Raw genomic sequence first — 21,490 nt, 5'->3', positions numbered from 1 at the left:
TGAGAAATGAAAGTGTAGGGATCGTGGTGTCAGGGGTGAGGGTGATGGCTGCGTAGTCAGTTGTTGGTGGTGATGGCTGGGGAGTCAGAGGGTGGAGGTGGTGGTGAAGTAGTCAGGACGGGGGTCATGATGTGCAGGGGATGGTGATAGCTGAGGAGTCAGGTGGTGGTGGTAACATTGCAGAGTGTAATGGTGGCACGATTTGCACCATGATGATGCGGGTTGCTGCCTTTATTTCTATGTTTTTGTTGGTTGCTAGTCATAAGTTTTCCTTGTTTTGTAGTTTTCCCGCAATTTGGACCTGGCGCCACTGAGCAGGTAAGTGTATAACAATAAGGACTTGAATTGGAGGTGAATGATCTCACTACTACTGGGCTAGGAAGGGAACATAGACATTTGCTACTTTATTAAAAATGGGGACATTTTTATGCTGTATATAGTGTGTGTGGAGGGCTTCGTGTGTGGAGGGTACACCCACAAACTAACATGTATTTTATTGGGATTTTCTGTGATACAAGAACTTGTAACTTTGTGATTGTAAAGGAAATCATACAAGGTGTACTAATTATTTTACAAATATAAATCTGAACATTGTGGCATTGTGCATTAGTATTCGGCCCCCTGTAGTCTGATGCCCCTAAATAACATCCTGAGTGACCGATCGCCCCCAGAAGTCACATCATTAGTACCCTGTGTCCCTCCTGGGTGTGATTCTGTCTCCATATAACAACATCCATTCTGTGAAGGCTTCAGAGGTTTGTGAGAACATTGGGGATCAAACCGCCTCATGAATACCAAGGAGCCCACCAGACAGGTCAGGGATAAAGCTGGTAGAAGAGTAAACCAGGGTTAGATTATATAAAAAAAAATAGCCCAGGCTCTGAACATCTCACGGAGCTCTGTTCAACCCATCATCCAAAAATGGAAGGAGCATGGCACAACTTCAAAGAAGCTACTAAAACATGGCTGTCCTCCTAACCAGGCATCCCAAGGAAGGAGAGCACTAATGAGGGAAGCAGACGAGAGGCCCATGGTCACTGGAGGAGCCGCAGATCCACAGTTCAGGGAGAGAAACTGTCCAGACGAGAACTATTAGTCATGTACTCCACAAATCTGCCCTTTATGGAAGTATGGCAAAAAGAAAGACATTAATGAAAATCATAGGTTCCGTGCAACTTTTTGGTTTTGGGCTAAATGCAAAATGCTATGTGTGGTGGAAAACTAACACTGCACGTCGCCCTGAAAACACCATCTCCACTGTCACACATGGTGGCAGCATCCTGCTGTGAGAATGCTTTTCTTAAGCAGGGGCAGGGAAGCTGGTCATTGGTGATGGGAAGATGAAAATACAAATCAATCCTGGAGGAAAACGGTTTAGAGACTGCAGAAGACTTGAGATTGCGGAATAGGTTCACCTTCCAGCAGGACAACGCCCCTAGGCATCCTAACAGCGCATGTACTGTGTGTGAACAGCGCATGTACTGTGTGTGAACAGCGCATGTACTGTGTGTGAACAGCGCATGTACTGTGTGTGAACAGCGCATGCACTGTGTGTGAACAGCGCATGCACTGTGTGTGAACAGCGCATGCACTGTGTGTGAACAGCGCATGCACTGTGTGTGAACAGCGCATGCACTGTGTGTGAACAGCGCATGCACTGTGTGTGAACAGCGCATGCACTGTGTGTGAACAGCGCATGCACTGTGTGTGAACAGCGCATGCACTGTGTGTGAACAGCGCATTCACAGTCCAGACCGAAATCCCAGAGAATCTGTGACAGGATGTGAAAATTACTGATCAGATGTCTCCATACAATCTCACTGAGCGAGCGCGCGTGTGCAAAGAAGGGGCAACATGTCACCTCTTGGTATCACATAAAATCCCAATAAATAGCATTTATGTTTGTGTGTACCTTGAGAAACTGTGGAAAAGGTCACTGGTTATGCAGATGTTTTCAAGGCCCTGTATATAACATGCATCATGGACACTGAATACAGTGTGTGACTAGTGGGCTCTTGTATACTGGTGCTGAGCACAAGTGTAGGTATATAGACAGTGCGCCGGGCCAGGGATGACATGGATGTAGACCTCCCTGGTCTTCACCAAGGTTTCACCGCCTTTCTGCCATGATGGTCTTCACTCTTCTTGTCTAGCGCTGACGTCATTACTTCTGTTCTTGTCACAGGAATTCTTATTTCTATAATCCCTAATCCGGTGTAGGACTATAGCTGCCAGTTCTCTGAAGAACACATTATTGGGCCGTCCGAGGCCTGACCTCCCCTGTGCCCGGCCGTCCGAGGCCTGACCTCCCTTGTACCCGGCCGTCCGAGGCCTGACCTCCCCTGTGCCCAGCCGTCCAAGGCCTCTTAATCTTGCTCCATTTTGTAAATAGATAAATATTGCACCAATCACATACAATCTAATCCTAAATCATGAGACACAATCTGATCACAATTTGCTGCAATCACATGATCCATGATCGATCGCTTGGCTTTTCCTCTCATACATCACATGACTTATAGCGCCTCTTAATGGGGCCCCGTTATATCATCTTAGGGTCAGTGTGTGGTGTAAGAGACGGAGGCTCCAATCATCTTGCTTGATTTCCTCCAGATGATCTATATGTCCTTGTATAGCGCCTTCCTCATATCAACGCAAATCAGCAGATTACTGCGTCCTGTACATATTTTATATTACGTCGCTGAGCCAGATCTGCAATAAACCCGACTTGTTACCTTTGTGTGCTATGGATTATTTGTCACATTGTTCCACCGATGACAAAGGGCACAGTTGAATACACGGCATATACTTATGCAGCTGGTGAAATAAGTATTGAACATGTCACCAATGTTAGTAATTCTATGGCTAAAGGTGCTGTTGACACAAAATTCTTCCCAGATGTCGATAACACCCATCCAATCCACACAGATTAGAAATCACCTTAGTGACATATGGAAAAAGTATTGAGCACTTGAAGAAAGAGAGGACCAAGCAGCCCTAGAAAAGTCCTGACAGCGGCTGAGATCTATCAGTAATTAGAAAGCAATCCTGCCACTTAGTTGCAAAAAATATCAGCTGGCTTAGCTGATGGTCTGCAAAAAAGAGTCTCATTACCAAGGGACCACACAAGAAACCTCTCGTGATGGGTAAAACTAGTGAGCTTTCTCAATACCTTTGCAACCTTATTATTGCAAAACATACTGATGGCATTGGTTACAAAAGAATTCCTAAACTACTGAAAGTTCCTGTGAGCACTGTTGGGGCCATAATCTGGAAGTGTAAAGAACTTAATTTCACCATAAACTGGCCACAACTAGGTTCTCCCTGCAAAATTTCACCATAAATCAGCCACGATCAGATGCTCCCTGCAAGTCTTCACCGTAAACAGGCCATGACCAGGTCCTCTCAGCGAGATTTCAGACAGAAGAGTGAATTATCAGAAGTGCCCTTGGCTCTTGGACAACTCATGTGGAGCGTTACTGAAGACCTGGAATTATCAGGTACAGTTGTATCATACAAAGCTATAAGTAGGTTCTGTAGAAGGACGTAGATCTGGGGATTTATTATGATGGAATATAGGCTGAACTGGATGGACAAATGTATTTTTTCGGCCTTACTAACTATGTTACTATGTATGTAAGTAATGCACTCACCTTCCATGGCCTGTATGTATGCTCACCACGAAAGACTCCATTGCTGAACAAAAAGCATGTGCGATAACAGTTTGTTCAACGTTTAGACAAGCTTGTGAAATATTGGGAGAATAAAGTCTGCTGAGATGAATCCAAAATTTAACTGTTTGGAGGCCAAAAGGTATTGTATATTACCCCAAAACACCACACCAACAGTGAAGTTTGGAGGTGGTAAGATCATGGTGCGTGCTGTTTTTCCGCATACGGCCCTGGCAAACTTCATATAATTTGAAGGAAGAATGAATGTAGAAATGTACTGACACATTACAGATAAAAATCTGTTGTCATCTACCAGGATGATGAAGATGTGTAAAAAATGTGCCAAAATCCCACCTGAGCAATGTCTGCGACTAGTTTCATCATACAGGAGGCACCGCAAGCCTTCATTACCAACAAAGGCTTATGTACAAAGTATTAATTGCATTTCAGGAGCGCGCTCAATACTTTACCCTGCGCCATTTCTCATTTTTACACATATTGTATTGACATCTATGGTGATTTCTTTGCTTGTGTGGATTGGATTGTTACCGACATCTGGGGAGAAATTCATGTCAATGGCACGTTTAGACATAGGATTACTGAGAACATTGGTGACGTGTTTAGTACTTAATTCACCTGCTGTATATATACATTGCACACAGCCCTATACACGGCATATAGATATATGCACTACGCACAGCCCCCTATACACGCTGTATAGATGTATACACTATGTACAGCCCCCTATACACAGCCAAGTTCTCCAAAAAATATGACCCAGTTGTCATGGGAGATTTCAACTATCCAGACATTTGTTGGGGATCTCTCTCAGGCAAAACTAACAGGTCAAGCAAATTCTTATCCTCTCTTGCTGACAACTTTATCTTCCAAAAGGTAGGGGAGAAACAAGAGGATCTGCTACCTTGGATCTAATCCTAATAAACAGGGAGGAAATGGTTGAGGAGGTAAGAGTGGCTGGCACCCTAGGAGGTAGCGACCATGCTATTTTAAAATTTTGGATAACTAGAGGAGGAAGACCTGTGAAGACTCAGACGTCAAGGTTAGATTTCAGAAAGGCAGATTTTAAGGGACTCCAAAAGAGAATCGGAGGGATCCAATGGCTGGATATCCTTAAGGACAAAAGTGTCCAGGATGGATGGGAAATCTTGAAAAATTAGATTCTCAAAGCACAATCGTTAACAATTCCGAAAAGAGGGAAGAATAGGAAGCATTTAAGGAAACCAGGATGGATGAACACAGAACTTAAACACATTCTAAAAAGGAAGAAAGAAATGTTTATCAAATGGAAAGCGGGAGGCATATCTAAAGAAGAATATAATGCGGTCTGTAGAACCTGCAGGGCACAAATCAGATTTTCTAAAGCTGACAATGAATTAAGGCTTGCAAGAGACGTCAAAAGCAATAAGAAAGGATTTTGGGGATATGTCAAAAGTAAAAGAAAAGTCAAAGATGCTATTGGATTTTTACAGGATGGAAATTATGAATTGGTAAGAAAGGATGTTGAGAAGGCCAAACTTTTAAATTCCTATTTTGTTTTCTCTCAGAAAGGAAATGTAACATCAACTGATCTTCACTGTCCTATTAAAGGAGTAGAAAAATCCATGATATCTATAAACAGATAGTCAGGAAACACTTAGCTAGCATAAATGAATTCAAGTCTCCAGGTCCAGATGAATTACACCCCAGAGTATTGAAGGAGATAGCAGGAGAAATTTTTGAACCACTCTCCATAATCTTGGAGAACAGGAGAAGTCCCGGAAGACTGGAGAAGAGCAAATATTGTTCCTATCTTCAAAAAGGGGAAGAAGGTGGACCCAGGGAATTATAGGCCGGTGAGTCTGACGTCTATACCAGGAAAGATCTTTGAGCAAATTATTAAACAACATGTATGTAAGTACCTAAATAAGAATGAAGTGATTTAAACAGCATGGGTTTGTAACTAATACGCCATGTCAGACTAACTTAATTTCCTTCTATGACAGAATCACTGACTGGGTGGATCAGGGAAATGATGTAGATATAGTATATCTTGAATTCAACAAGCATTTGTTTGACAAAGTATCTCACACCATCCTTATTGAAAAAAAGGACTAAGTATGGAATGGACAAGGCAACTGATAGGTAGAATAATAACTGGCTTAGTGATTGGACCCAAAGAGTAGTCGTAAATGGCTGCACATCCAGTTGGAAGAATGTCTCAAGTGGGGTACCACTGGGCCCTGTATTCAACATCTTTATCAATGATTTAGATGAAGGAATTGAGGGTAAACTAATTAAATTTGCTGATGACACAAAGCTAGGAGGGATAGGTAATACTAGAGAAGAGAGAAAGAGGATTCAAAAAGATATAAATAAACTGGAGCAGTGGGCAGCAACTAACAGAATGATTTTTAACAGGGAAAAAAGCAAACTACTACACCTGGGCAATAAAAATGAAAAAAAGCATATACAGAATAGGGCTAAGCAACAGCACATGTGAAAAAGTCTTGGGTATACTAATAGATCACAGACTGAACATGAGTCAAAAGCGTGCTGCCGCAGCAAAAAGGGCAAATGCAATTCTGGGATGTATTAACAGAAGCATACAGTCTAGATCAGGTGAAGTCATTATTGCCCTCTATTCCTCTTAGGTCAGACCTCACTTGGAGTACTGTGTCCAGTTTTGGGCACCACATTTAAAAAAAAAAAAAAAATCAACAAACTGGAGCAAGTTCAGAGAAGAGTGACCAGAATGGTGACCAATCTGCAAACCATGTCCTATGAGGAACGGTTGCAGGATTTGGGAATATTTAGCTTGCAAAAAAGACTGAGAGGAGATTTAAAGGGAGTCTGTCACCTGAATTTGGCGGGACCGGTTTTTGGTCATATGGGCGGAGTTTTCAGGTTTTTGATTCACCCTTTCTTTACCCGCTGGCTGCATGCTGGCCGCAATATTGGATTGAAGTTCATTCTCTGTCCTCCGTAGTACACGCCTGTGCAAGGCAATCTTGCCTTGCGCAGGCGTGTACTACGGAGGACAGAGAATGAACTTCAATATTGCAGCTAGCATGCAGCCAGCGGGTAAGGAAAGGGTGAATCAAACACCTGAAAACTCCGCCCATATGACCAAAAACCGGTCCCGCCAAATTCAGGTGACAGGTTCCCTTTAATAGGTGTCTACAAGTATCTCAAAGCCTGTCACATTGTAGGAGGATCATCTTTATTCTCATTTGCACAAGGAAAGACTAGAAGCAATGGGATGAAACTGAATGGGGGGAGACACAGATTAGATATTAGAAAAAACTTTTTGACAGTGATGGTGATCAATGAGTGGAACAGGCTGCTATGAGAGGGGGTGAGTTCTCCTTCAATGGAAGTTTTCAAACGGGGTCTGGACAGACATCTGTCTGGGATGATTTAGTGAATCCTGCTTTGAGCAGAGGGTTGGACCCAGGAGGTCCCTTCCAACTCTATCATTCTATTATTATTATTATTATTATTATTATTATACATTTTTATAGCGCCATTTATTCCATGGCGCTTTACATGTGAATACGGGGCAAATATAGACAAATACATTAAACATGAGCAGATAACAAGGCACACGAGTACATAAGGAGGGAGGACCCTGCCCGCGAGGGCTCACAGTCTGCATTCTATGACGACATACAGATGTATACACTACATACAACTCCTTACACATGGCTTATAGATATATATACTACGTACAGCCCCCTATACACGGCATGGAGATAGATACACTATGTACAGCCCCCTATACACTGCATGTAGATATATACAGTTAGGTCCATATATATATTTGGACACAGACAACATTTTTCTAATTTTGGTTATAGACATTACCACAATGAATTTTAAACAAAGCAATTCAGATGCAGTTGAAGTTCAGACTTTCAGCTTTCATTTGAGGGTATCCACATTAAAATTGGATGAAGGGTTTAGGAGTTTCAGCTCCTTAACATGTGCCACCCTGTTTTTAATGGGACCAAAAGTGTCATGATTCCAGTGGCAGGGAATCACAAAAGGACAAGCACCAACGAGCTCTAGGGTGATGGAACCTGAGCTGACCGCAACCCTAAACCCGAACACACAAATAACAATAGCCGGGGAACGTGCCTACGTTGATCCTAGACGTCTCGCACCAGCCGAAGATCTAACTTCCCCTATTAGAAGAAACACAGACCTCTCTTGCCTCCAGAGAAATACCCCACAGAAATAGCAGCCCCCCACATATAATGACGGTGAAATGAGAGGAAGGCACATACACAGTATGAAAACAGATTCAGCAAAATGAGGCCCGCTAAAACTAGATAGCAGAGGATACAAAAGTAAACTGCGCGGTCAGCAAAAAACCCTTCAAAAAACCATCCTGTAATTACTTGAACTCATGTTCCAACTCATGGAACATGAGGAGCAATTACAGCCCACTAAAGCAACCAGCAGCAAAGAGACAATTATATGCAAGCTGGACAAGACAAAAATAAAGCAAAACGTGGAACAAGAAAATCAAAACTTAGCTTGTCCTGAAGATTACTGAAGCCAGAAGCTGAGGTAACAAAAACACTCTGATAACCTTGATAGCCGGCGGGGAAATGACAAGAAAGCCCGGTTAAATAGGAAACTCCCAAATCCTAATAGAACAGGTGGACACCAGAGACAGCAGAACACAAATCACCCAGTACCATCAGTAACCACCAGAGGGAGCCCAAAAACAGAACTCACAACAGTACCCCCCCCTTGAGGAGGGGTCACCGAACCCTCACGAGAACCACCAGGGCGACCAGGATGAGCCCTATGAAAAGCGCGGACCAAATCATCAGCATGAACATCAGAGGCAACCACCCAAGAATTATCCTCCTGACCATAACCCTTCCACTTGACCAAATATTGGAGTTTCCGTCTGGAAACACGAGAATCCAAGATCTTCTCCACAACATACTCCAATTCACCCTCCACCAGCACCGGAGCAGGAGGCTCAAGCGAAGGAACAACAGGTACCTCATACCTCCGCAACAACGACCGATGGAACACATTATGAATAGCAAACGATGCCGGGAGATCCAAACGAAACGACACAGGGTTAAGAATTTCCAAGATCCTATAAGGACCGATGAACCGAGGCTTGAACTTAGGAGAAGAGACCTTCATAGGAACAAAACGAGAAGACAACCACACCAAGTCCCCAACACGAAGTCGAGGACCCACGCGGCGACGGCGATTAGCAAACTGCTGAGCCTTCTCCTGGGACAACTTCAAATTGTCCACCACATGACTCCAAATCCGATGCAACCCATCCACCACCATGTCCACTCCAGGACAATCAGAAGGCTCCACCTGACCAGAGGAAAAACGAGGATGAAACCCCGAATTACAAAAGAAAGGAGAAACCAAGGTAGCAGAACTAGCCCGATTTATTAAGGGCAAACTCGGCCAGCGGCAAAAAGGTAACCCAGTCATCCTGATCAGCAGAAACAAAACACCTCAAATAAGTTTCCAAGGTCTGATTAGTTCGCTCCGTCTGGCCATTCGTCTGAGGATGGAATGCAGACGAAAAGGACAAATCAATGCCCATCTTAGCACAGAACGTCCGCCAAAATCTAGACACAAACTGGGATCCTCTGTCAGAAACGATGTTCTCCGGAATCCCATGCAAACGAACCACGTTCTGGAAAAACAGAGGGACCAACTCAGAGGAGGAAGGCAACTTAGGCAAGGGTACAAGATGAACCATTTTAGAAAAGCGGTCACACACAACCCAGATGACAGACATTTTTTGAGAGACAGGGAGATCCGAAATAAAGTCCATGGAAATGTGCGTCCAAGGCCTCTTCGGGATAGGCAAAGGTGACAACAATCCACTGGCTCGAGAACAGCAAGGCTTAGCCCGAGCACAAACCTCACAAGACTGCACAAAAGAACGCACATCCCTCGACAAGGAAGGCCACCAAAAAGACCTGGCCACCAAGTCTCTAGTACCAAATATTCCAGGATGACCTGCCAACGCAGAAGAATGGACCTCGGAGATGACTCTACTGGTCCAACTATCCGGAACAAACAGTCTCTCAGGCGGACAACGATCAGGTTTACCCGCCTGAAACTCCTGCAAAGCACGTCGCAAGTCTGGGAAGACGGCCGACAAAATCACCCCATCCCTAAGGATACCAGTGGGCTCAGAATTTCCAGGGGAGTCAGGCACAAAACTCCTAGAAAGAGCATCCGCCTTCACATTCTTTGAACCTGGCAGGTATGAAACCACAAAATTGAAACGAGAGAAAAACAGTGACCAACGAGCCTGTCTAGGATTCAGACGCCTGGCAGACTCAAGGTAAATCAGATTTTTGTGATCAGTCAAGACCACCACACGATGTCTAGCACCCTCCAGCCAATGACGCCACTCCTCAAATGCCCACTTCATGGCCAAAAGTTCCCGATTACCCACATCATAATTCCGCTCAGCGGGCGAAAATTTTCTAGAAAAGAACGCACATGGCTTCATCACCGAGCAATCGGAGCTTCTCTGTGACAAAACCGCCCCCGCTCCAATCTCGGAAGCATCAACCTCAACTTGGAAAGGAAGCGAAACATCAGGCTGACGCAATACAGGAGCAGAAGAAAACCGGCGTTTAAGTTCCTGAAAGGCCTCCACAGCCGCAGGAGACCAATCAGCAACATCAGCACCCTTCTTAGTCAAATGCGTCAAAGGCTTAACAACACTAGAAAAATTAGTTATAAAACGACGATAGAAATTAGCAAAGCCTAAGAACTTCTGCAGACTCTTAAGAGATGCAGGCTGCGTCCAGTCACAAATAGCCCGAACCTTGACGGGATCCATCTCAATAGTAGAAGGGGAAAAAATATACCCCAAGAAAGAAATCTTCTGGACTCCAAAGAGACACTTTGAGCCCTTTACAAACCAGGAATTAGCCCGCAGGACCTGAAACACCTTCCTGACCTGCTGAACATGAGACTCCCAGTCATCAGAAAAAACCAAAATATCATCCAAATACACAATCATAAATTTATCCAGATATTCACGGAAAATATCGTGCATAAAGGACTGGAAGACTGAAGGAGCATTAGAAAGTCCGAAAGGCATTACCAAATACTCAAAATGGCCCTCAGGCGTATTAAATGCGGTTTTCCACTCATCACCTTGCTTTATTCGTATAAGATTATACGCACCCCGAAGATCAATCTTAGTGAACCATTTAGCCCCCTTAATGCGAGCAAACAAATCAGTCAACAAAGGCAAAGGATACTGATATTTTACGGTAATCTTATTCAAAAGACGATAATCTATACAAGGCCTCAAGGACCCATCTTTTTTGGCCACGAAAAAAAAACCTGCTCCCAAAGGGGACGCAGATGGACGGATATGTCCCTTTTCCAAGGACTCCTTAACATAATCCCGCATAGCAGTATGCTCTGGCACTGACAGATTGAACAAACGACCTTTAGGAAATTTACTACCACGAATTAAATCTATAGCACAATCGCAATCCCTATGAGGAGGAAGCGAACTGAGCTTAGGCTCCTCAAAAACATCCCGATAATCAGACAAAAATACAGGAACCTCAGAAGGAGTAGATGAAGCGATAGAAATCGGAGGTGCATCATCATGAACCCCCTGACATCCCCAGCTTAACACAGACATTGTTTTCCAGTCAAGGACTGGATTATGAGTTTGTAACCATGGCAGACCAAGTACTAGAACATCATGTAAATTATACAATACCAGGAAGCGAATCACCTCCTGATGAACGGGAGTCATACGCATGGTCACTTGTGTCCAGTACTGAGGTTTATTCATAGCTAAAGGTGTAGAGTCAATTCCCTTCAAAGGAATAGGGACTTCCAGAGGCTCAAGACTAAACCCACATCGCTTGGCAAATGACCAATCCATAAGACTCAGGGCAGCGCCTGAATCTACATAGGCATCGACGGAAATGGATGATAATGAGCAAATCAGAGTCACAGACAGAATGAACTTAGACTGTAACGTACTAATGGCAACAGACTTATCAACCTTTTTTGTGCATTTAGAGCATGCTGATATAACATGAGCTGAATCACCACAATAAAAGCACAACCCATTTTTCCGCCTATAGTTTTGCCGTTCACTTCTAGACTGAACTCTATCACATTGCATTGTCTCAAGTGCCTGTTCAGAAGACACCGCCAAATGGTGCACAGGTTTGCGCTCCCGTAAACGCCGATCAATCTGAATAGCCATAGTCATAGACTCATTCAGACCCGTAGGCGCAGGGAACCCCACCATAACATCTTTAATGGCCTCAGAAAGGCCATCTCTGAACTTTGCAGCCAGGGCGCACTCATTCCACTGAGTAAGCACTGACCATTTCCGAAATTTTTGACAATATATTTCTGCTTCATCTTGCCCCTGAGAGAGAGCTAATAAAGCTTTTTCAGCCTGAATCTCCTGGTTAGGTTCCTCATAGAGCAAACCCAATGCCAGAAAAAACACATCCACATTAAGCAACGCAGGATCCCCTGGTGCCAATGCAAATGCCCAATTTTGAGGGTCACCCCGCAGGAAAGATATAATAATCTTAACCTGCTGAGCAGGGTCTCCAGAAGAGCGAGATTTCAAAGAAAGGAACAGCTTGCAATTGTTCCTAAAATTCAGAAAACTAGATCTATCTCCAGCAAAGAACTCTGGAATAGGAATTCTAGGTTCAAACATAGGAGCATGTACAACAAAATCTTGTGTATTTTGAACCTTAGCAGCAAGATTATTCAAGCTGGAAGCTAAACTCTGGACGTCCATGATAAACAGCTAAGGTCAGAGCCATTCAAGGATTAAGAGGAGGAAAAAAAAAAAAAAATCAGCCTGGCTGCAATTAAGGCTAGGCAGCAACCTCAGAGGAGAGAAAAAAAAAAAAAACTTCCTCAGACTACTTTTCCTCCTACTTCAGCCCAAACATTTTGGCCGGCTATACTGTCATGATTCCAATGGCAGGGAATCACAAAAGGACAAGCACCAACGAGCTCTAGGGTGATGGAACCTGAGCTGACCGCGACCCTAAACCTGAACACACAAATAACAATAGCCGGGGAACGTGCCTACGTTGATCCTAGATGTCTCGCACCAGCCGAAGATCTAACTTCCCCTATTAGAAGAAACACAGACCTCTCTTGCCTCCAGAGAAATACCCCACAGAAATAGCAGCCCCCCACATATAATGACGGTGAAATGAGAGGAAGGCACATACACAGTATGAAAACAGATTCAGCAAAATGAGGCCCGCTAAAACTAGATAGCAGAGGATACAAAAGTAAACTGCGCGGTCAGCAAAAAACCTTTCAAAAAACCATCCTGTAATTACTTGAACTCATGTTCCAACTCATGGAACATGAGGAGCAATTACAGCCCACTAAAGCAACCAGCAGCAAAGAGACAATTATATGCAAGCTGGACAAGACAAAAATAAAGCAAAACGTGGAACAAGCAAATCAAAACTTAGCTTGTCCTGAAGATTACTGAAGCCAGAAGCTGAGGTAACAAAAACACTCTGATAACCTTGATAGCCGGCGGGGAAATGACAAGAAAGCCCGGTTAAATAGGAAACTCCCAAATCCTAATAGAACAGGTGGACACCAGAGACAGCAGAACACAAATCACCCAGTACCATCAGTAACCACCAGAGGGAGCCCAAAAACAGAACTCACAACACAAAAGTATTTGGAAAGATTCAATAATTGTAAATAAAATGTTCATTTTTAGTACTTGGTTGAAAACCCTTTGTTGGCAATGACTGCCTGAAGTCTTGAACTCATGGTCATCACCAGACGCTGTTTTTCCTCCTTTTTGATGCTCTGCCAGGCCTTCACTGCGGTGGTTTTCAGTTGCTGTTTGTTTCTGGGCCTTTCTGTCTGAAGTTTAGTCTTTAACAAGTGAAATGCTGCTCAATTGGGTTGAGATCAGGTGACTGACTTGGCCATTCCGGAATATTCCACTTCTTTGCTTTAATAAATTCCTGGGTTGCTTTGGCTTAATGTTTTGGGTCATTGTCCATCTGTAATATGAAACGACGACCAATCAGTTTGGCAGCATTTGGCTGGATCTGAGCACACAGTATGGCGGCTCTGAAGACCTCAGAATTCATTTGGCTGCTTCTGTCCTGTGTCACATCATCAATAAACACTAGTGACCCAGTGCCACTGGCAGCCATGCATGCCCGCGCCATCACACTGCCTCTGCCATGTTTTACAGATGATGTGGTATGCTTTTGATCATGAGCTGGACCACTCCTCTGCCGGGTTTATGCATGCCCGCGCCATCACACTGCCTCCGCCGGGTGTTACAGATGATGTGGTATGCTTTGGATCATGAGCTGGACCTCGCTTTCACCATACTTTTCTCTTTCCATCATTCTGGTAGAGGTTGATCTTGGTTCCATCGGTCCATAGAATGTTCTTCCAGAACTGTGCTGGCTTTTTTAGATGTTTTTTAGCCTTTTTATTCTTGATGCTTATGAGCGGCTGCACCGTGCAGTGAACCCTCTGTATTTACTTTCATGCAGTCTTCTCTTTACGGAAGATTTGGATATTGATACGCCGACCTCCTGGAGAGTGTTGGTCACTTGGTCGGCTGTTGTGACGGGGTTTCTCTTCACCATGGAGATTATTCTGCGATCATCCACCACTGTTGTCTTCCGTGGGCGCCCAGGTCTTTTTGCATTGGAGTTCCCCAGTGCTTTTTCTTTCTCAGGATGAACCAAACTGTAGATTTTGCCACTCCTAATATTGTAGCAATTTCTCGGATGGTTTTTTTCTGTTTTCGCAGCTTAAGGATGGCTTGTTTAACCTGCATGGAGAGCTCCTTTGACCACATGTTTACTTCACAGCAAAACCTTCCAAATGCAGCACCTCACCTTAAATCAACTCCAGGCCTTTTATCTGCTTAATTGAGAATGACATAACGAAGGGATTGCCCACACCTGTCCATGAAATAGCCTTGGAATCAATTGTCCAATTACTTTTGGTCCCTTTAAAAACAGGGTGGCACATGTTAAGGAGCTGAAACTCCTAAACCCTTCAACCAATTTTAATGTGGATACCCTCAAATGAAAGCTAAACGTCTGAACTTCAACTGCATCTGAATCCTTTTGTTTAAAATTCATTGTGGTAATGTCTATAACCAAAATTAGAAAAATGTTGTCTCATCCACATCCACAGTTGTGACCAAAATTTTGAAGTCTGACACCCATTTTGGCTTTCCTATTTTGCTTCTTCAGTGTTTTTTGCTTTTATTTTGCTGTTTCTATAGTTACCGATGAACAATTGTAAACATTATGCACGTTGTTACATGTTTGTGACATCCATGAAGTTCCTCTGATGCCTCAATATTCCTGGCAGTGCGGCCCCTTATTCTCCACGCCCCTGCCCCTTACTCTCCACGCCCCTGCCCCTTACTCTCCACGCCACTGCCCCTTACTCTCCACGCCACTGCCCCTTATTTTCCAGATTTCGTCCCTTCCCCAGGATATCGGCTTCTCGGCAGACCCTGACTGATGGCCACACATTCTTGTCTCATCAGAGCTCGGAGTTATCACAAGTCCTGGGTTTTTGCTGCTTTTTGAGGATTGACTGCAGATTCTCAATAGGATTCAGTCTGGGGAGTTCCATGACCATATCATGAAAATTTCAATGTTTTGTTCTCCGAACCGCCTGGTTTACTTTTGACTTGTGACCGGTCTCCATCATGCTTGAGAAAAGCATCATCACCACATTGTCCTGGATGATGGAAGAAGTTCTTCTTGGAGGAGGATTACATCCCATTCTATGTTCATGGCCGTGTTCTTAGGTATAATTGTGAGTGAGCCCCCTCCATGGATGAGAAGAGACCCTAATTGGTATCTTCATCTGCCATTTTGCTTGATGAAGATACCAATTTAGTATTGAAACCTGTACACTAAATGTCTTGTAAATAAAGGAGCCTCAACTACATCTTCTATTTCTTGGAAAGTTATCTGCAGCACCTATCCTGCATTTTCATCATATTGGGTGTCCAAGGTGCAAAAGGTGCACCAAGAAAATCTTCCCCTCTCCATTACTCTACCTCCATCAGCCTGACAGGAAGGAGTCATCTATCCACAGGAACCAAGGTGCACCAAGAATATCCCTCCCACACCATTACAGCACCGCCGCTAGACTGACGTGTAAAGGTCTTCCATCCACAGGAACCAAGATGCACCAAGAAAACCCCCCTTATTACTACACCTCCATCAACCTGACATGAAAGCGTCATCCAAATACAGGAACCAGGGTGCATGAAGAATATCCCCCTTACACCATTAGAGTACCTCCACCAGACTGACGTGAAGAGGTCTTCCATCCTCAGGAACCAAGATGCACCAAGAATACCCCCCACACCATTACAGCACCGCCACCAGACTGAAACCCCTATATTAAGGGTCACCAATCTAACCCAAGAAGAGGTGCGAAACCGGCTAAATAAGATTAAAATAGATAAATCTCCGGGTCCGGATGGCATACACCCACGAGTACTAAGAGAACTAAGTAATGTAATAGATAAACCATTATTTCTTATTTTTAGGGACTCTATAGCGACAGGGTCTGTTCCGCAGGACTGGCGCATAGCAAATGTGGTGCCAATATTCAAAAAGGGCTCTAAAAGTGAACCTGGAAATTATAGGCCAGTAAGTCTAACCTCTATTGTTGGTAAAATATTTGAAGGGTTTCTGAGGGATGTTATTCTGGATTATCTCAATGAGAATAACTGTTTAACTCCATATCAGCATGGGTTTATGAGAAATCGCTCCTGTCAAACCAATCTAATTAGTTTTTATGAAGAGGTAAGCTATAGACTGGACCACGGTGAGTCATTGGACGTGGTATATCTCGATTTTTCCAAAGCGTTTGATACCGTGCCGCACAAGAGGTTGGTACACAAAATGAGAATGCTTGGTCTGGGGGAAAATGTGTGTAAATGGGTTAGTAACTGGCTTAGTGATAGAAAGCAGAGGGTGGTTATAAATGGTATAGTCTCTAACTGGGTCGCTGTGACCAGTGGGGTACCGCAGGGGTCAGTATTGGGACCTGTTCTCTTCAACATATTCATTAATGATCTGGTAGAAGGTTTACACAGTAAAATATCGATATTTGCAGATGATACAAAACTATGTAAAGCAGTTAATACAAGAGAAGATAGTATTCTGCTACAGATGGATCTGGATAAGTTGGAAACTTGGGCTGAAAGGTGGCAGATGAGGTTTAACAATGATAAATGTAAGGTTATACACATGGGAAGAGGGAATCAATATCACCATTACACACTGAACGGGAAACCACTGGGTAAATCTGACAGGGAGAAGGACTTGGGGATCCTAGTTAATGATAAACTTACCTGGAGCAGCCAGTGCCAGGCAGCAGCTGCCAAGGCAAACAGGATCATGGGGTGCATTAAAAGAGGTCTGGATACACATGATGAGAGCATTATACTGCCTCTGTACAAATCCCTAGTTAGACCGCACATGGAGTACTGTGTCCAGTTTTGGGCACCGGTGCTCAGGAAGGATATAATGGAACTAGAGAGAGTACAAAGGAGGGCAACAAAATTAATAAAGGGGATGGGAGAACTACAATACCCAGATAGATTAGCGAAATTAGGATTATTTAGTCTAGAAAAAAGACGACTGAGGGGCGATCTAATAACCATGTATAAGTATATAAGGGGACAATACAAATATCTCGCTGAGGATCTGTTTATACCAAGGAAGGTGACGGGCACAAGGGGGCATTCTTTGCTTCTGGAGGAGAGAAGGTTTTTCCACCAACATAGAAGAGGATTCTTTACTGTTAGGGCAGTGAGAATCTGGAATTGCTTGCCTGAGGAGGTGGTGATGGCGAACTCAGTCGAGGGGTTCAAGAGAGGCCTGGATGTCTTCCTGGAGCAGAACAATATTGTATCATACAATTATTAGGTTCTGTAGAAGGACGTAGATCTGGGTATTTATTATGATGGAATATAGGCTGAACTGGATGGACAAATGTCTTTTTTCGGCCTTACTAACTATGTTACTATGTTACTATGACGTGAAGAGGTCTTCCATCCACAGGAACGAAGAATACCCCACCACACCATTACTGCACTGCCACCAGACTGATGTGAAGACGTCTTCCATCCACAGGAACCTAGATGCACCAAGAATACCCCACCACACCATTACTGCACTGCCACCAGACTGACGTGAAGAGGTCTTCCATTCACAGGAACCAGATGCCCCAAGAATACCCCACCACACCATTACTGCACTGCCACCAGACTGACGTGAAGACTTCCATCCACAGGAACCAAGATGCACCAAGAATACCTCCCCCCTTATTACTGCACCTTCATCAGCCTGACATGAAGGGGTCATCCAAATACAGGAACCAGGATGCACCAAGAATACTACCCACCCCCACACCATTACAGTACCTCCACCAGACTGACATGAAGAGGTCTTCCATCCACAGGAACCAAGATGCACCAAGAATATCCCCACACACACACACACACACACCATTACAGCACCGCCACCAGACTGACGTGAAGAGGTCTTCCATCCACAGGAACCAAGATGCACCAAGAATACCCCCCCCACACACACACACACCATTACAGCACCGCCACAAGACTGACGTGAAGAGGTCTTCCATCCACCGGAACCAAGATGCACCAAGAATACCCCCCCACACCATTACCGTACCGCCACCAGACTGACGTGAAGACGTCTTCCATCCACTAAAAACAAGATGCACCAAGAATACCCCCCCCACACACCATACTGCACTGCCACCAGACTAACGTGAAGAGGTCTTCCTTCCACAGGAACCAAGATGCACCAAGAATACCTCCCCCTTATTACTGCACCTTCATTAGCCTGACATGAAAGGGTCATCCAAATACTGGAACATGAGTGCACCAAGAATATCCTTCCCACCACATTACCGCATTTCCACTAGCTTGACATGAAAGGGTCATCCAACTACAGGGACCAAAGTGCACGCAGAATACCCCTCTCCCCATTACTGCCCCTCCATCAGCCTGACAGGAAGGGGTCATCCATCCACAGAAGCCAAGGTGCACCAAGAATACCTCCCCCATTAGTGCGCTTACAGCAGCCTCACAGGAAGGGTCATCATCCACAGAAACCAAGGTGCACCATTGCTACCTCCCATTACTGTAACTCAATAAGCCTGACAGGCATCCATCCACAGGAACCAAAGTGCACCAGTGATACCCCCCATTACAGCATCTGCATCAGCCTGACAGGACGGGGTCATCCATCCACAGGAAACAATGTGCACCAAGAATACCTCCCCCTGCCCCATTAGTGCGCTTACAGCAGCCTGACCGGAAGGGACATCAATCCACAGGAACCATGGGGCACCAATGATACCCCTCCACCCCCCAATTACAGCACCTGCATCAGCCTGACAGTGAGAAACATCCATCCACAGGAACCACAGTGCACCAAGGATACCCCACCATTACAGCACCTCCATCAGCCTGATATGATAGGGTCATTGAACTACAGGAACCAAGGTGCACCAAGAATATCCACCACCCATTACTGCACTTCCACCAGCCTGACAGGAAGGGTCGTCCATTAATGCTCAACAGCCTGGTACCACAGAGGTCTGGATCCATGTGAGCAGGAGATATTTTTCTATCAGTGAGGCAATGTCTTCTCTCGTGCTCTCTGGAGTCACCTTCACATCCTCTCCTGATCCTTTCATTAAGATGATTCTTCACATCTGATCCTTTCATTAAGATGATCCTTCACATCCTCTCCTGATCCTTTCATTAAGATGATTCTTCACATCCTTTCCTGATCCTTTCATTAAGATGATTCTTAACATCCTCTCCAGATCCTTTCATTAAGCGGATTCTTCACATCCTCTCCAGATCCTTTCATTAAGATGATTCTTCACATCCTCTCCAGATCCTTTCATTAAGCGGATTCTTCACATCCTCTCCAGATCCTTTCATTAAGATGATTCTTCACATCCTCTCCTCATCCTTTCATTAAGCTGATTCTTCACATCCTCTCCAGATCCTTTCATTAAGATTATTCTTCACAGGTGGCGCAGTGGTTAGCACTACAGCCTTGCAGCGCTGGAGTCCTGGGTTCAAATCCCACCAAGGACAACATCTGCAAAGAGTTTGTATGTTCTCCCCATGTTTGTGTGGGTTTTCTCTGGTTTCCTCCCACATTCCAAAGACATGCTGATAGGGAAATTAGATTGTGAGCCCCATCGGGGACAGTGATGATAATGTGTGCAAACTGTAAAGCGCTGCGGAATATTATTTCTATAGCACCATTGATTCCATGGTCTGTACATGAGAAGGGGTTACATACAAGTTACAGATATCACTTACAGTAAACTACCAATGACAGACTGATACAGAGGGGCGAGGACCCTGCCCTTGCGGGCTTACATTCTACAGGATGGTGGGGAAGGAGACAATAAGTCGAGGGTTGCAGGAGCTCCGGTGGTGTTGAGGTGGCCGTGTGGTCTTTACAGGCTGTAAGCTTCCTTGAAGAGGGGGGTTTTCAGGTTTGTTTTTGAAGGATCCAAAAGTAGTGGATAACCGGATGTGTTGGGGCACTGAATTCCAGAGGATGGGTGATATTCGGGAGAAGTCTTGGAGGCGATTGAGTGAGGAGCGAATAAGCGTGGAGGAGAGAAGGAGGTCTTGGGAGGACCGGAGATTACATGAGGGAAGATATTGAGCGATAAGTGAGAAATATGATAGCGCTATATTAAAATAAAGATTTTTATTACTTTTATGAGACAAGTATAAAATCCTTGAATAGGAGACTGAGACTGGGTAATATAAAAACAAATCCTAGAACCGCGAGGAAAAACATTAACCCTTTTGTCAATTTTCCCCTTTTGTAAATGGTATAATTTTTTGTCACAGGGTCATTTGGTGTCCACAAAGGAGCTACTGTCTCATGGGTCTAGTGCCTAGGGGGGCTTCCTACCTCCTCAGTGTGGACACCCATGTCCCCCATCAGCAGTGGCTACTGGGGTCTCATACACTACAGAAGGTTCAGCATTAGTCTTTTTTACACATACACTATTCAATAGCTTAGATAATACATATATCAGCACTTTTTAGGCAACATAGAGCAATAAACAAACAATAAAATCTGCATGCAGGTCTGTACTATGCCCTAACCAGGAGTCTCTTAGGTCACCTTATATTTAACTGGAACCAGGAATTAGCGGCCCATCCGACTACAGTCAATGAGGCAGATACGTCGTGGGGCACATCTTTTCCCCAAACTTAGATGGAGTCCGGGTTTCTTTGTGTATGCAGTGTGGTGTTAATACCTCCCATGGCTCCAGAGGTACGACATAGTCCTTGCAGATCCAACAGTCCTTTGGTTTTTCCCCTTCAATGTCCTTTATAAAAAGAGCGATATGTTGGATAAGTTTGTTGTCCCAGTCCATATTCAAGCTTATCCAGGGTCTCTGTAGGGAGCAACAATCCTGCTCCTCCCAGCAAGGTGATTAGTAGAACAGTGCCGGTAAAGTGACCTTTTTTGCAGTGACTCGTGTGGATCCAGGTGGACGTTCCCTCAAGTTTCACGGAGGTGGATGTGGTCAGCTGGACTTGGAACGGGCCATCGAACCATGGCTCTAGGCTCCTTCTCACGTGTCTGCGTATGACCACCAATCACCTAGATTCAGCTGATGCACGTCTGCACTGGCATTCAGGTCAGGAATGGATGAGAACACGTTTATGCACCACGTGA

At 44.5% G+C, this 21,490-nt stretch overlaps 1 protein-coding gene across 5 annotated transcripts in view; it reads left to right on the top strand.

Annotated features, from left to right (window-relative positions):
• EPS8 (EGFR pathway substrate 8, signaling adaptor) overlaps window positions 1–21,490 on the top strand; it is a 205,426-nt gene that overhangs the window by 106,249 nt on the left and 77,687 nt on the right. For all 5 annotated transcript variants that reach the window (XR_011320615.1, XM_069762743.1, XM_069762745.1 and 2 more), the window contains one exon: window positions 284–318. Coding sequence is in view for 4 of the 5 variants with exons in the window: in XM_069762743.1 (XP_069618844.1) it covers window positions 284–318 (35 nt within the window). In the remaining variant the exon portion in view is untranslated. The remainder of the gene's footprint in view (window positions 1–283; window positions 319–21,490) is intronic.

Source organism: Ranitomeya imitator, chromosome 4 (genome assembly GCF_032444005.1).
Source record: "Ranitomeya imitator isolate aRanImi1 chromosome 4, aRanImi1.pri, whole genome shotgun sequence".
In the NCBI taxonomy this organism is placed as follows: domain Eukaryota; kingdom Metazoa; phylum Chordata; class Amphibia; order Anura; family Dendrobatidae; genus Ranitomeya; species Ranitomeya imitator.
This window is presented reverse-complemented; position numbering and strand designations above follow the sequence as displayed.